The sequence below is a fragment of the Aquarana catesbeiana genome, linkage group LG07, assembly GCF_042186555.1.
Source record: "Aquarana catesbeiana isolate 2022-GZ linkage group LG07, ASM4218655v1, whole genome shotgun sequence".
NCBI classification, from domain to species: Eukaryota; Metazoa; Chordata; class Amphibia; order Anura; family Ranidae; genus Aquarana; species Aquarana catesbeiana.
This window is the reverse complement of record NC_133330.1, coordinates 234,886,704-234,902,279: the sequence shown is the minus strand read 5'-3', so window position 1 is coordinate 234,902,279 and position 15,576 is coordinate 234,886,704. Positions and strand designations below refer to the sequence as shown.

Here is a 15,576-nt window from a genome sequence, read left to right as displayed (position 1 = left end):
AGTGGGTAATAGGTGCAAGAGAAGAGTGTGGAGTGCATGGTGATGGGTAGTTATATACAGGAGAGGAGTGCAGAGTATATGGCGGTGGGTAGTATGTGCACGGAGAGGAGTGCAGATTGTATGGTGGTGGGAAGTTAGTGCAGGGAGAGGAGAACAGATGGTAGGAAAGTATATGGTCCTAAGTCATTGCTCCAGCACAACACAGGCCACCGGGCAGTGGCATGCATGGAGCAACGAACGCTGGCTACAGGCACACAGCCGCAGTATTGGCCTTCCACCATCCTGCCAACTTTGCTCCCACCCCTCCCTGCCATCTCTATCCCCCTCCTCAAGTCCCTGCTCACAGGTGCCTCCTCAAGCCCCTGCATACAAGTCCCTCCTGACATCTTACAAAACCCCGCCAACTTACCCCCCCACACACACACACACACACACCTCCACCTGCCACTAAAATAATACATGCAGTGCCCCTAAGTTGATACACCGCCGGCCTTGATTCTCCCTCCACCTCTCTTAGAATGAACTCCTGCAGCTAGCATCCCTCCTCAGGCAATGAGCTCCCATCCAGCCAGCACTTGTCAGCGACAGACGGTAGCCCTGCCTCCACCCTGTAGACATCGTTTTACAGGCAGCATTGGAGCACACTGAGAGTGCTGGGAGAAGTGGAGGGAGGAGAATCCAGGCTGGTGGTGTTTAAACTTAGCGGCGCTGTATGTACTTAGTCAGCGGACCCCAACCTTTTTGGCACCAAATTTCGCCATACTCAATATGGTGTCAGGATGATTGAATCACAATATTTATTTTACTACATTGTAATATGTAATGAAATGGTTCAACTCACCATAATGCAGAATCAATTGGTGGGAGCCCTGAGTGTGTCACTTGCCACGTTCGCCTGCCACCAGACGCTGCGTGTCCCTTGCCACCCTGTAGCCTGCCACCAGACGCTGCGTGTCCCTTGCCACCCTGTAGCCTGCCACCAGACGCTGCGTGTCCCTTGCCACCCTGTAGCCTGCCACCAGATGCTGCGTGTCCCTTGCCACCCCGTAGCCTGCCACCAGACGCTGGGTGTCCCTTGCCACCCATAGCCTGCCACCAGATGCTGCCACCAGATTATAGCTTACTACTTGGATGTAAAGGGTGTTCAGTCATGGAGGAGCCAGCAGGGAGCTGCTGTATGGATTAAATACATTCACTGCCCCCTCCTTGGGCTGCTGAGCTGCTGTGTGTGTGTGTGTGTGTGTAAAGTTCTGAGCAGCCTGCACACACGCATTCTCTCCTTATCTTCCATTCAGCAGCACTGTTGATAAACAAAATGGCTTACTACACATACCTGCGATCGCTGGTAACAGCAGAGGAAGTCTTCCTCCAGAGACTGGTTTTCAGCTGACAGATGCAGGTCACAGAGAACCGAAGCTCAGGTAAAGCCTGTGAAGGGAGACTTCTTCCTCTGTGTCCAGTTAACACACACAGGGCAGGGGGCACCCGGGAGGAGGGAGCAGTAACACTACACACTGCTGCGAGTATACAGCACAGCTCCATCACCATCACACAGCTCCGCCCCCTGGAGTCTCTGAGCTGCCGGAAATATAACCCAAGCATCGGAAAATGTGGCTCTGGCTGCCCTCTGCCTGAGAGCCGAAAATAAAAAAAAGTCCATCAATGCTCCTAACTCTTGGGCCCCTCTGACTGAAATCATGGGGCCCAAGGAAATGTTATGGACCTATTTTTACTTACTTCATGTGGGCAGTGTGTGTGTCAGGGCACAGTGGGCCCTCCCTACCATGTGGGCCCGTGTTCACTGCACACATGGATAATATGCCACTGGGATGTGCACTTTCTGCCAGAAGCGCCTTGAGATTTCTCTCCTCCACCCTTTAAGGAAATGACTTGCTTGCCATAAGTTAATTTCTATGAATTCATTAATTCAGGCAGTGCAAAATAGTCTCTGAATAGATATATCTAGAGCTGCACAGCCCCCCTATACTCAATAGAGCTCTAAGAAGGACTTCTGTAGAAAGCCCTTTCTTACTCTGGATCAAGCGAGTTGGGCCTTATACGATTATTGGCCAAACCCGGAGAAAAGGCGATCTGTAAAAGGCAGCATTGTGTAACCTGACACTCCTCTGTGTCATCATGCCCCTATGGGTACAAAGAGACCTACAAAAACATTTACTGTTCATGAAAAGAAAGTGAGGTTTATGACGATTGGGTCACTCCTGAAAAAGTTTTCACCTCCACAAAAATCTTTGCTGAACACTCTATCCTGTGGAAAAGGAGTTTGCAAAAAAGTGGGCTATTCCTGCTGTTTCTGTCCTAAACAAACATCTTACTATATCTACTGAAGATGTTCCTTCAAGGATTCTGCAAAAAATGTGGACCTTCTTAAAAGCTCTGTTTAGCCTAGCAGCCCCAGCCCTGCAACCGGCTCTCGCTGCTATTTCTGTATGCCAAACTACAGCTAACTGGACTAGGACAATGAATAACCAGCATGACCCTATCTTTTAGGATCGTGCTGTTGCAGTGCAATTTCAACAGTTGCCTTCTGCTCTTCTGTTTTGTGTAGATGCCCTGGAACACATCTTGAGACAAATTTCCAGAATGGCTCTAATCTCCATTCATATGCGCACAATCTTATGGCTAAAGGCTTGGAAAGCGAAAGCTGCCTGTAAAAGGTGCCTCACATGTATGCTCTTTCAAGGAAAATTTATTTCTGGTGAGGCACTAACCAGTTCATAAAAGAGGTGACATACGGGAACATTTTTACTTCCTCAAAAGAAGGCACTGAAATTGCTCTCTTCTGGAGCCCCTTCTGAGTTCCTCAGAACAGAGAGCATCTACACTCTCTAATCAGGCTTCAACTTCAAAACCTAAGTTCAGCCCTTCCTTTAAGCCCAAGGCTTGGCCCACAAAGGCCACCAAACCTTCCCTGAAGCCTTCTTCACAGTGTAGGGTGCCCTTACTTCTGTTTCAGTTTGTATACCTCTAGGTTACAGGATCCTTAGAATTCATGGTATCCAAGTGACAGGCTATATGGATGTCCTTCTGAAGGATTCTTCTCCTTTGCAACTCTCAAGAAATGTCCGAAACCTTTGGGTGATTAATTAAAAAAAAAAATCTGCTTTCTAGCCTTACCTCTAGAATGTATAAGGGTAATCCTGAATATATTCCAAGCAAAAGTCTTTCTTTCAGGCAACAAAGTACTTTCTCTAAGTGTCGGTTCACACTGAGGCAGCAAGACTTGCAGCGCGACTGCCTCAGGCGACCTGGACACGACAGGAGCGGCGACTTGCAAAATGACTTCTGTATAGAAGTCAATGCAAGTCGCCCCCAAAGTCGTACAGGAACCTTTTTCTAAGTCGGAGCGATTACAACGGTTCCATTGTACAGAACGGGACGCTACTTGTCAGGCGGCTAAGTCACCTGACAAATCGTCCCAGTGTGAACCGGCACTAAGAGATCATGCTCGACATCTGAGACCCAAGAGAATTCCCACACTGAGATTCACTTAACTGATAGTTTTGGGTCTCATGGTCACCTTCTTTGAGGCAGTACCTGTCGTGCAATTCCACTCAACTCTCCATCAAAAAACATTGTGTCAGCATGGAGAAAGCAAGCCCTTTACTTACTCATGCTCCTATCCAGTAAAGCAAAAACATCCTTGTCCTGGTTGGTCACCATTTTAACACCAACAGAAGGAAAATCCTTTCTTCCAATTAGAAGGTTCTTGTAACAGGCTCCAGTCTGTCGGGCTGGGGAGGGGTCTTCCATTGCTTGACAGTTCAGGGAATGTGATCGGGAGAGAGGACCAAACTTTCCATTAACATTTTGGAGCTTAGAGCTGTCAGGTTATCCCTCCAGCTTTGGACTTCCCTTCTACAGGGGCACCCAAGTCAGGTGCAGTCAGACAATGCCACTACAGTAGTATAGATCAACCATCAAGGGGGCACTAGGAGCCTAGCTTCCTTGAGAAAAGCAAACCAGATTATCTTGTGCACAGAGACTCACTTCCCCAACGATCTCTGTGGTCCACGTCCTAGGATTGGATAATTGGCAAGCAGATTATCTCGGCTTCCACCATTTCGAGCAGAAGGAATGGTCTCTTGATCCAGATGCATTCAATCGGATATCAATAATCTACAACCCCCACCGTGCTTTTGCGAGTACTCAAATAAACTTATTCCAACCCACTATACATAGTTACAGAGTAGGTGAGGTTGAAAAAAGACACAAGTCCATCAAGTCTAACCTATGTGTGTGATATGTCAGTATTACATTGTATATCCCTGTATGTTGCGGTCATTCAGGTGCTTATTTAATAGTTTTTGGAAACTATCGATGCCCCCCGCTGAAACCACCGCCTATGGAAGGGAATTCCACATCCTTGTCCCTCTTGCAGTAAAGAACCCTCTACGCAGTTTAGGGTTAAACCTCTTTTCTTCTAATTTTAATGAGCGGCCACGTGTCTTATTAAACTTCCTTTCCACAAAAAAGTTTTATCCCTATTGTGGGGTCACCAGTATAGTATTTGTAAATTGAAATCATATCCCCTCTCAAGCGTCTCTTCTCCAGAGAGAATAAGTTCAGTGCTCGCAACCTTTCTTCATAACTAATAACCTCCAGACCCTTTATTAGCTTGGTTGCCCTTCTTTGTACTCGCTCCATTTCCAGTACATCCTTCCTGAGGACTGGTGCCCAGAACCGAACAGCATACTCCAGGTGAGGCCGGACCAAAGTCTTGTAGAGTGGGAGAATTATCGGTTTACCCCTGGAGTTAATCCCCTTTTTAATGCATGCCAATATTCTGTTTGCTTTGTTAGCAGCAGCTTGGCATTGCATGTCATGGCTGCATCCACTAGGAGCCCCAGGTCCTTTTCCATCCTTGATTCCCCCAATACAATTATGATTCCAACAAACCAACAAAGATGTTAATGTGTCACAAAAAGTATATTTTTAAGTGTGTGTATCACTCAAAATTATATCATTTCAAAACTAGTAGCAATAATAATTGTGTACATAAATATCCCCAAAGAACTATACAGTGTCCCAGAAAAATCTGAATATGATACAAAGTGATACAGTGTCCAGAAAAAGAGAAACAAACGTAGCAAAAAATTTTTTCCACATTCCTGTGTGGTGGTGACCAAATATCCTCCCTTAAAAGTACAAACCAAACACCACGTGCTACAAAAACCAAAACGATTTCAATCAGCGCAGCCAAAAAAGAAAATTAAATATAAACTTTGTGTTGCTAGCTATAACACTATAAGGTGTTTCAACCTCACCTTCCACCATAAATTATAATCAACTCAAGTGAAGCGCAACACTATTGATAACTGCCAATATGGCAATATATAAAAAAAATCAACCAGTGAAATGTGCCTAATTAAAATACATTCAGCAAAAGTCCATATACAAGTTGTGAATAGCTTCAAAAGTTAAATAAAACAGTCCTGCACCAAACAGAACCCTGTGTGTGATTATTCTTCCAAATCTTCTTGTGAATAATGCTCATCCACCACCAGGTAAAAAACCTGCTCACCTCCAACGCAATACAAATAAACTCATCTGTGTCCCCCATTTATTACGCTCCCAGGTAGTGAACCTACAGCTGGTCCCCTCAGACTTTGGACGGCAACTCCTTATCCTTTGACTTCAACTTCTCAGGCCACCATATATTAAATGGGACAAAATGGCAACAACATAGTGCTCTCAATTTCAAATGCTTTATTTGATCACCCACTAATTAAAACAGTCAGATGCACTTAAAATCAAATCAGCCAGCCAGCTCACCACTACACTCATATCATGGTGGTGGTGTGATGTCATGGGCTCAGCTGCTCATTCCTAGACGCGGTGCATCTTCCGTTTTGGGATTCCTCCCAGTTCCTTGACGCAGATCCCTTTATAATTCTTTACTTCATTGCCGTGGCATCCGTGTTTTCAGGAGCTGCGGCCTAACTCTTGTAGGCTCGCAGTGGTGAGCTTTTTCATGCAGCTTACTGTTTTCCTGGCTTATCCCTTCATTTCACTGACGAGGAGTTGGGAGGGACCCTACTCTAAAGGAGATCTTTAAAGCTTACATTCATCACGAGTGTTGATCTGGTTTTACTACACCTGGTTTTTAATGCTGTTGATGCACATGCTTCTGGTGAGTGCATAATCGAGTAGAAATTGCTCATTGGTTGTCAATTTGTATATCCATCCCTTATCTAGGACTGTTGCCTCATCCAAATATTGGGACTCACAATATATAACTTTGGAGTTTTTGTTTATGTTGTCATGTTTAATTCCAGATATATCACAAAGCGATGCACCTTTTTTAATTTTATTCAGTCCCAGAGATTACCCTGCAAACAGATCTTGACCAGAATCTTGCTCTTAGCACCCTAAAAGTGACGGTATCGGCCTTATATATCCTTTTCCAAAGGCTTTTGACTTTGCATTCCTTGTGAAAACCCAATAAACCATATTAGGTCCCCCTTGCAGCACCCTGTGCTTTCCTGTGACCTTAATTTTGGTTCCCTCTGCCCTGCAGAAACCACCCTTCAGAACCGATCAGGAATATTCTCTTAGGGCTGGTACACATGTAACAACCCAGCAGGCTGACCAAAAAAAAAAAAAAGTACAGATCGCTGTACTTTAACTACTACTACTACTACTACTAACTCAAGTGATGTTGGGATGTTGGTGCAGCGATCTCTCCCCTGTTCCTTTTTGTTCTGACATATCAAATTATGTGAAACTTACCTGCAAAAGAAGCCCTTGTCGTCCCCGCTGGAGGCCGCATCCATTTTTGCCCATCTTCCTTTTGGGTCAGCAGGACTCCCGCTTTGTGACTGGCCGGAGCTGCATGACGTCACTCCCGCAAATGCGCGCGGGAGCCCCCAGTCGCAGCACACGGCTCTGAAGAAACGGCGTGGGCAGCCGTTCCTTCAGAGCACATGCACAGATGACGTCATCAGCGCAGTATACAGTAAATCTCTCCTAAACATTGCAAGTTTAAGTGATATTTGCAGTTCCTATAGGTAAGCTTTAATATAGGCTTACCTATAGGTACAAACATTAGAGGGAAGTTTACTTCCTCTTTAATAGGAGCTCCCCCTCTCTGCACAGAACATGCCCTTCTCCCTGGAGCTGTCTCCTCTGCAGCCTACTATCTGAAGTCTGACAGATTACACCATATAATCAGGGCTCAGATAACAGGCAGGCAGGAGGAAGAGACCCTGAAACAGATGAAGAGAAGCTCTTAGGCACTCTGTCATCCCCTCTGTCAGAATCTCCTGCAGTGTGAGCAGATAATGGAGCAGGATCTGTGTAGCAAGGCAGCTCTCCTATTGGCATCCAGGCTGGTTGGCAGCATCTCTGTAGCTGCTGCTTGGTGCACCTTGCCCTCTAAATTACTATCCCCCTACCAGACTTCCTCACCCACCCCACCTATGTCAACCAAATCCCTAAATTTCACCCACCCCCTCCTACAATGTCAGCAAGCCCCTCCCTTCTCACTATCATTCACCCCCCTTTCTCCAAGCCTGTCTATGCTTCTCCCATCACTTACTCCAGGCCCTCCCCCCCTCCCCCAATACCCTCCACCCCTCCCCCAATACCCTCCACCCCTTTACACCCTCAAAGCTTAAACCACTCCACCCTTGCTTGTTCTGCAGCAGGCACAATTTTGCTAGTTTTATCCAATCCAGCTCCGGAAGGCTTGACCCCCCCCCCCCTTCCTGACCAGGCCATTTTTATGTCCTTTTTTTCCCCACAAATAGAGCTTTATTTTGGTGGTATTTGATCACCTCTGTGGTTTTTATTTTTAAAACTATAAACAAAGACCAACAATTTAGAAAAAAAAAAGTTTTCCTTTTCTGCTCTAAAACAAAAAATTGTAAAAAATCTCTTCATCAATTTATGCCAATATGTATTCTGGTACATATTTTTGGTAAAAAAAAAAAATTCCAATAAGCATCTATTGATTGGTTTGCACAAAAGTTACAGCATCTACAAACCATGGGATATTATTATTATTATTATTTATTTATTTATTTATTTTTTTACTAGTAATGGTGTTGACCGGCGACTTATAGCGGGACTGCAATATTGCAGCGGACAAATCGGACACCTAACTGACACTTTTGACACTTTTTCTTTTTTGGGGACCAGTGGCATTACAGCAATTAGTGCTAAAAATGTGCACTGTCAATGGACTAATGACAGAGAAGGGGTTAACAGGGGCGATCAAAGGGTTGTCTGCCTAGGGAGTGATTACGAACTGTGGGGGAGGTGCTTGTACTACTTGAAGACATAGATCGGTGTTCCTGCTTCACAGGAACACCGTTCCATGTCTTCTGTACTCATAGAATGACAGTCTGCCTTGGTTATAAGGCAGACTGTCATTTTGTCAGAGTACCGAATGATTGGCGAGTCCCGGTGCGCTCACGCCCAAAACCCGTAAGTGTATAATCCCTTATATATACGTGATTCTGCATCGAGCGGCTGCCCTGTAGCAGGAAATCTGCTAAAGGGCGGTCGTAAAGCGGTTAAATCGATAAGACAATCTGCTGTAGAGTAAACTTATTCATATTTGTGAGAAGTACCAGGGCTCACCTTGTGTGGAAAATTTGTGACTGCGGGATATCTGAGAGATGAAAGATATATGGGCAAGTAATTCAACCCACTAGGGTGCATACAAAGCTGAAATTTCAGTTTTCTATGAAGTTGTGCTTTACTGTTAGCTTAAATGCATGCTATATACTTCTAGCTATCCTCTAGGTTTCTACTCCTATGCCGCCTCCTATTCACCAGTACTTTCTCTCTGTCTTTGCAGTACTACCTCCACATGGATGGCCGAGGAAATTATGTTTTCAAGCCAATCACTGACGACACAGAGGAGTTTGGATCTTAGAGTGATGTTAATGGAAAGCCTATAAATTGAGCGTAACTCATGGAAACACCAAGAGGATAGTTCTTTTAATTAGCAGGTTTCCTAAACCTACAAATCTGAATCTAATATGTAGAATCTTGACATCTGTGCATACTTTAATGTAATTCTTAACACTACTGTACTATGGGGTACATACGAGTATACCTCCTCCAGGTTCAAACCAGGGGATCTGATCTGAGTCAGTAGTTGCATCCTTTGACTTTCTTGGCCAGGGACTGATTTGCCCAGTTCCAAGAAGGAGTGAAAGATCCATCCCTTACTTTATCAGCTTTCCTTAACAATTAAGGGACGTATGATTGGCCTGTATGTGCTTCCTTTTTAAGCATTGGCTGCACTGTTGCCTGTAGCCATAGGCATTTTGAGATGGCAGTACAACTGATTTAGCATTCTTTTTTTTATTATAAATTAATCTCAGGTTATTTTTTTTTCTTGTTTTTGAATTTTGAAATAATGTTAAGACAATGGACAAGATGCACTTAATGATTATGTAAATTAACCAGATTTCTTAGTGTTGTAATGCCAAAACCAGGACTCTAGGGATCACACGCAGAGGGGATACATCAGAATATATTCATTGCTTTTCCAGTGTAGATCTTCTGTAAGTACCTGAAAAGCATCTTCCAAGATAGAGCAAAATTACCTGACTGGCTATCTTCAAATCTTTATTACAGCTGAACTCCAGGCAGATGCACCTTTTCTATGCAGGTTAATTAAAAAAAAAAAAAAAAAAAGTTCATATTTTTTCTCAATGCAACGGTGTAAGTGCTTGAATTTTACTTGGTATGAACCTCTTGCAATGCAGCAGAGCTCAGACTGGGAGAGGGAGCACCACAAGTAGGCCAATCAGGTTTTCTGCAGTGCTCATGTTCTAACCAGCAACATGCTGATAGGAGGAGAGCACAGTGACAGCGATGAGTTCAGCAGTCTACAGTTTTTCCTTTGCTATCCAATCTTTTTGGCTGGGGGCAGAGACAAGACCTTGTTGTATTGCTTCACTGCTGTAGAGAAAAGTCAGGTCTTTAGGCAGCATTTCATCTGTGTATTTCTGGTTTAGACTGGAGTTCACTTTTAATAAAAATGGGAGAAAAATTGATTTACAGCACAGATGTGTTTGTTTCTTAGACACTTTATAAATTAGCTCTCCACAAACCTTAAGGGCCAGTTCACACCATAGAAAGGCAGGCCGGATGCGTTCCAGATGCTTTTCTGCATGTTAGTTTTTAATGCATTCCAGTGCGTTTTCACCCCTCCTTATTTCTTAGCTTTAAATAAGGACATGTGCGTTCCAGTGTGTTTTTGATGCTTTTTACAGCATTCCAGTGCAGGAAAAATGCAGCATGTTCTACTTTTTTTCTGGAACTAGTAAACACTGGAACTGCGCGCACTGTTGTGAACTATGCCATTAAAAACCATATAACCAACTTTCCATTCCTTTTTAATGCAGAAACAAAACGCACTGGACAGCATGTGGTGTGTACTAAGCCCTAAAGCTTCTGCCAGTATGTTATGAGAAGCAGGCAGGCCAAAGCCAGTTTTATGCCACTAGGTACGTCTGTTGGCGTGATCCTGTCTGTCTTCAGTTTTATATGTAATTACAGATTTACACTTCCCACCTGCAGATTTCAGTGTATTTTTTTCAGATCCTTACATGTAATTTAATGATAATCTATTAACTTAAAACTAACTATTAATTGGAAGGATTTTAATACTGTTGACCATGGAGATCGCTGTGTGGTGTAATAGACAATTTTTGGATATATGTTTTGAGAGGGTAATGGTTGTATTGATATGTTGAAATACTGTACATGAAGGTATGCACTGAGTATGCAATAAATGGGATCTGTGTAAATCCTTTTCCAGAGTGTCTGCAGAGTTCATTCATAAAGGCATTATAAATCTTCCTAACTGCATCTTGTGTTTTCACCTGCATAAGATGTACATTGAACCAGTAGTTTCATGGTGTCATTTGTTGCCCTGTATACACATCCCATATTAGAGTAAATTTTCATATTTCTGTGTCAGCAGTTTGTGTTCAAACATGAAACATGCCACTTGGCACTCCACAAGTTAATGCATAACCACTGCTGACTGTCTGCAGTCTGAGAACAGACACATCCTGTGAAAAACCTACATATCCAACAATCCCTGGATCACTATTGAGTGCTGATGCAGGTAAGAGCTGCACAGTAATTAGATCTGACACAGATACAAGTAGACAGAGCATTCAGACACACAAAGAGCTTTAGGCTGCTTTCAGACTGAGGCGCTTTGCAGGCGATAAACTGCTAAAAATAGCGCCTGCAAAGCTCCCTGAAAGAGCTGCTCAATTCACTCCTTTCACACTGGAGCGGTGCGCTTGCAGGGCGGTCAAAAAAGTCCTGCAAGCCACATCTTTGCAGCGCTATAGGAGCAGTGTATTTACTGCTCCAAAAGTGCCCCTTCCCATTGAAAACAATGGGGCAGCTCTGCAAACCCACCGGCAAAGCCCGGCGGCACTTTGCGGGCGGTTTTAGCCCTTTTTCTGCAGCTAGCGGGGGTTAAAACTGCCCCGCTAGTGGCTGAATATCGCCGCTAAAACGACGGTAAAGTGGCGCTAAATATAGCGCCGCTTTACCGCCAGCGCCCGCCCACCTCAGTGTGAAAGTAGCCTAACATGTAGCTGGAAGTTTTATTAATTTTTTTTTTTTTTTCATTACAATAGTACTCTTTTATTTGTGGTGCAACACATGCTGTGTTATCCGTAACAGAAAGTTGTCTGGTCCCTTTGATAAATAGGGACAGACTAGCTGTAGCCAGCTATGGACATAGGGCAATTGATCAGCCATGACACTATAAAAATTCAGCCACAACATGTGAGCCCATCATTACAAGGTAAGGCAAACAAACGAAATAGGGAATATACACCAATACCTAGGTAAAACAATGAAAATATTTGAAAAGTGTAAAATACCTTAAAGTTTTCTATGCTTCTACTCAAAATGTAAAATATACATTTCAATCAGAAAAAAATTGTGGATTGGTCCTCCACCATCTGTGTTCCACACTTGCACGACAAAGTGACAAATTATTCAAATAACAGAGGATATCTAAGATACATTGCAGCATACCAGTTACTGGCTGTGGAAGCTGCATCAGCTTTCTTTGTTCAGGTATTCTCTCTTTATTTTCACCTGATAATGCTGAGAATAACACACTTCCTGTTTGTGTCTACATTCATTTCTCCTCTGTATCTATGGAAGGAGCCATGGCTGTCATTCAGGCTAGTCTCCATTATATGATGGACTGATGGGATTAGAAGTTTATAAAAGAGAGAGCATTATGTATGCTGCTGTTTCAACTCACAAGAAGTGAAAAAGACACTACATTTTTGGCAAAATGAACCCCTTCTCACCAATGGTACGCAGATAAGCGGCCACCCAGAAGTGTGCCTTTACCCATGAGGTCGCATACCTGTCTTTGTGCTGGGAGAGCTTAAGGTCACCAAGAGACCCAAGACCTGGGACTCCCTGTTCTGGGTCACCTGATACTGTGCACTACAAGTGCTGTTGAGCTAGATCTGAGAGAAAGCTCTGCTGATTTCTATCATCAATTGTGCAAACATGTTCCCCTCAGATCTAGAGCAAGTGCACAGAATATTTGCCTGTAGTAAATCAACCCCATTGTATCTTCCTTTTCTTTCTGGAGTTAAAGATGTATAAAAAATAAATAAAAAATTAAGAAAGGAAAAAAAGGTTAAAAAATAAAGAAAAAAAATCTAGATTTTAGACTTTGTTTAAATTAGTGTCGGTGTGTGTTAGGAGCAAAAAATGCACACCATTGTTTCTGGGCCTTACTACAGGTACAAACAATAACTAAATTGCACCTATGATCCCTTTCACACTGGGGTCGCCTGTGCGTTAGCAGTAAAGCAGCGCTTTTCCGCTGTTTAAGCGGTGCTTTTTGGCCTTTAGCGGAGCGCTTTTAACCCCTGCTAGCGGCCGAAAAATGGGTTAAGAACTCCCGTGTTGCGGCGCTTAAGAACCACTGCCCATTCATTGCAATGGGCAGGGGCATTTTGGGAGCACTGTATACAGTACTCCCAAAGCACCCCAAAGATGCTGCTTGCAGGACTTTTTCTAACGCCCTGCAAGTGCATCGCCCCAATGTGAAAGCACTTGGGCTTTCACATTCGGGCGGCATGGGGGGCAGTTTGCAGTTTTCTGGTGCTTTTACAGGTGCTATTTCTAGCAAAAAAAATGAAAACTGCCTCAGTGTGAAAGGGGTCTAAGGCGAACGATCGGACCGTTCAGGTCCGCCTGTCTGTTTTGACGGCGGACCTGAACGGGCGCTCCATGTTAGCCTATGGTGCGACGGATGTCAGCGGAGACATGTCCGCTGACATCCGACCCGGTCCGATCCGCAAAAAGCAGACGGATGGCCCTACGTCCAGGTCTGTCGCTATCGGATCGGGTGAGATCTGACGAAAACGGACATGCTGTCCGTTTTCGTCCGATCCCTCCATAGGCGGCAGCGGCGCCTGACAAGCCCCTCCCCGCTCAGTGAGCAGAGAGAGACCTGTCATCTGCCGGCTCAGCGGAGATCAACGGACTGATCTCCCGCTGAGCCTGCGGACCGAGGCGGGCTCCGTGGAAACGGAGTCCGCCTCGTGTGAAAGGGGCCTAAGTGCTATCGCTGTGATGATCAGGAGTAGGAACATTTTATTTTGTAGTGTTAGTGGTAAATCATGACAATCACAAGAAATATACAGCTAAACTTCACTATTTGAAGACAGTTTTTTTTTTTTTTCCTTTTGATGATAAAAAAATCAAGAGACATCTATTACCCTTTACCACTGAAAGAAGCCCTATTTGTCCTGAAAAAAACTATTTATAATCCACCTGCATACAAGGTAGTTGATGTAGAGCAGTGGTTCTCAACCTCAGTCTTCAAATACCCCCACCAACGGGCCATATTTTCAGGTCTTCCTTTACTTTGCACAGCTGCTTTAAATCAATGTCAATGACATGGTATTGATGAGAGCTATTTTATCTAAGGGAAGTTCCCAAAATATGGCCCATTGGGGGTACATGAGGATTGAGGTTGAGAGCCACTGATGTAGAGTGATGATATGCACAGTTTTACTAACGCATGTCAGAGTTTGCAAAGTTGTGTTCAGGCATTGACATTTGTTTTACCCTCAGTCACTAGAGGGTTAATTGGTATTTTCTGTAGTTGCTAAAATAATCTTAGCCTGAAAAATAGATGCAATCCAATTTAGTTTGGTTTAGATGCACTTTAAGGCACAGGTTTAACTCTACCACAGATTAATAACTGAAATTGCCAAAAACAGTGTTGTGATGATGTGGGCAACTCACGTGTAAAGAAGTCTTAACACAATCATGTTCTTCTACAAGATTATATATGACTGTGGCTGCAGAGACCTTGTTGATATGGGTAGTTTACAGGGTACAATGAGAGAAATTTGTGAAACTGGTAAGCTCAAAAAATGTGCTCACTGAAAGTACACTAAATTTTGCTTTTAAAATCAGCTTTGCACATTGCAGGGAAAGCAGAATGAAGGTACGAGGAAAGGTAGATGGATCTTTCATCCTTATATCTGACCAGAATCTTTTTTTTTTTTTACAAAATAAATTTTATTGAAAGAAAGAAACATAAAACAATATGATAGTGTGACAGTATTATCATACAATTGTACAAGAGTTGGGGAATGAACATAGATTCTTACAATTGATACAGAGATAACAATGAGTCGGCTATAACAAAAAGTCTCTTACTGATGCTTTATAGTATATGTATGGCAGGGTGGTTTTGGACTAAACCATTATCACACTGAAGTGTCTGTCGAGAGGTTAGTGTTAGTTATGATGGCATAGAATATATCCTCTTATTTCCCCCTCCCGCTTTCTTTCCCTCCCCTCCTTTCATGTTGCAGTTATGATTTGGTTTCGGGGGGGATTCCCACTCGTTGGGTAAAGGCGTAAGAGTTTGTATGACAATTCAATCCACATATTCAAAGGAGGTATTGGTCGGGATCTCTGTTAGGAGATCCGAACCATGTAGGGGTTTAAGAGGGGTTGAGTGTGGATATTGAGAAGTAAGTGAAGAAAGGAGGAGAAATAAAGGAGAGAGGAGAAGAGAGGAGAGAGAAAAGAAAAAACAACAAGAAGAAAAAGAAGGGGGGGAGGGGGGGAGGGGGGAGGTTATCTAAGGAAGGTGGGAGGGGGGGAGGGGGAACTAGGAGGGGGGGTCAAGGGAGATAGAGGGGTAAATGAATGAATGTCTGAATGTCCCCTCGGTCTCCGTCATTTGTCTGACCAGAATCTTAATACAAAAAAAAAAAAAAAAAATAGAGCAGAAGATCCCTTCAAAAGTGAGGTAAACCCCTCTAAAGGCCCATACACACGATCTGACTTTTTGACAACGGTCTGATGGACCAGTTTTATCGGACAATCCGACTGTGTGTATGCTCCATCGGACAATTGTTTTCGTTTTTTCAACGGACAAATGTTCGCTGTGCATGTTCTCTAACTTTCCGGCAACAAATGTCCAATGGAGGATAATCCGATCGTGTGTACACAAGTCCATAGGACAAACACGCACACGAAGTTGCCCAAAGGGTGGCGGTAAGGAGCTGA

General features: G+C 43.8%; 1 protein-coding gene across 1 annotated transcript in view; it reads left to right on the top strand.

The window, feature by feature from the left end:
• Positions 1–14,551, top strand: part of ABCD3 (ATP binding cassette subfamily D member 3) — a 120,662-nt gene extending 106,111 nt beyond the window's left edge. The window contains exon 23 of the mRNA XM_073593107.1: positions 8,825–14,551. Coding sequence (XP_073449208.1) covers positions 8,825–8,902 — 78 coding nt within the window. The 3' untranslated portion in view covers positions 8,903–14,551. The remainder of the gene's footprint in view (positions 1–8,824) is intronic.
• Positions 14,552–15,576: the final 1,025 nt, after the last annotated feature.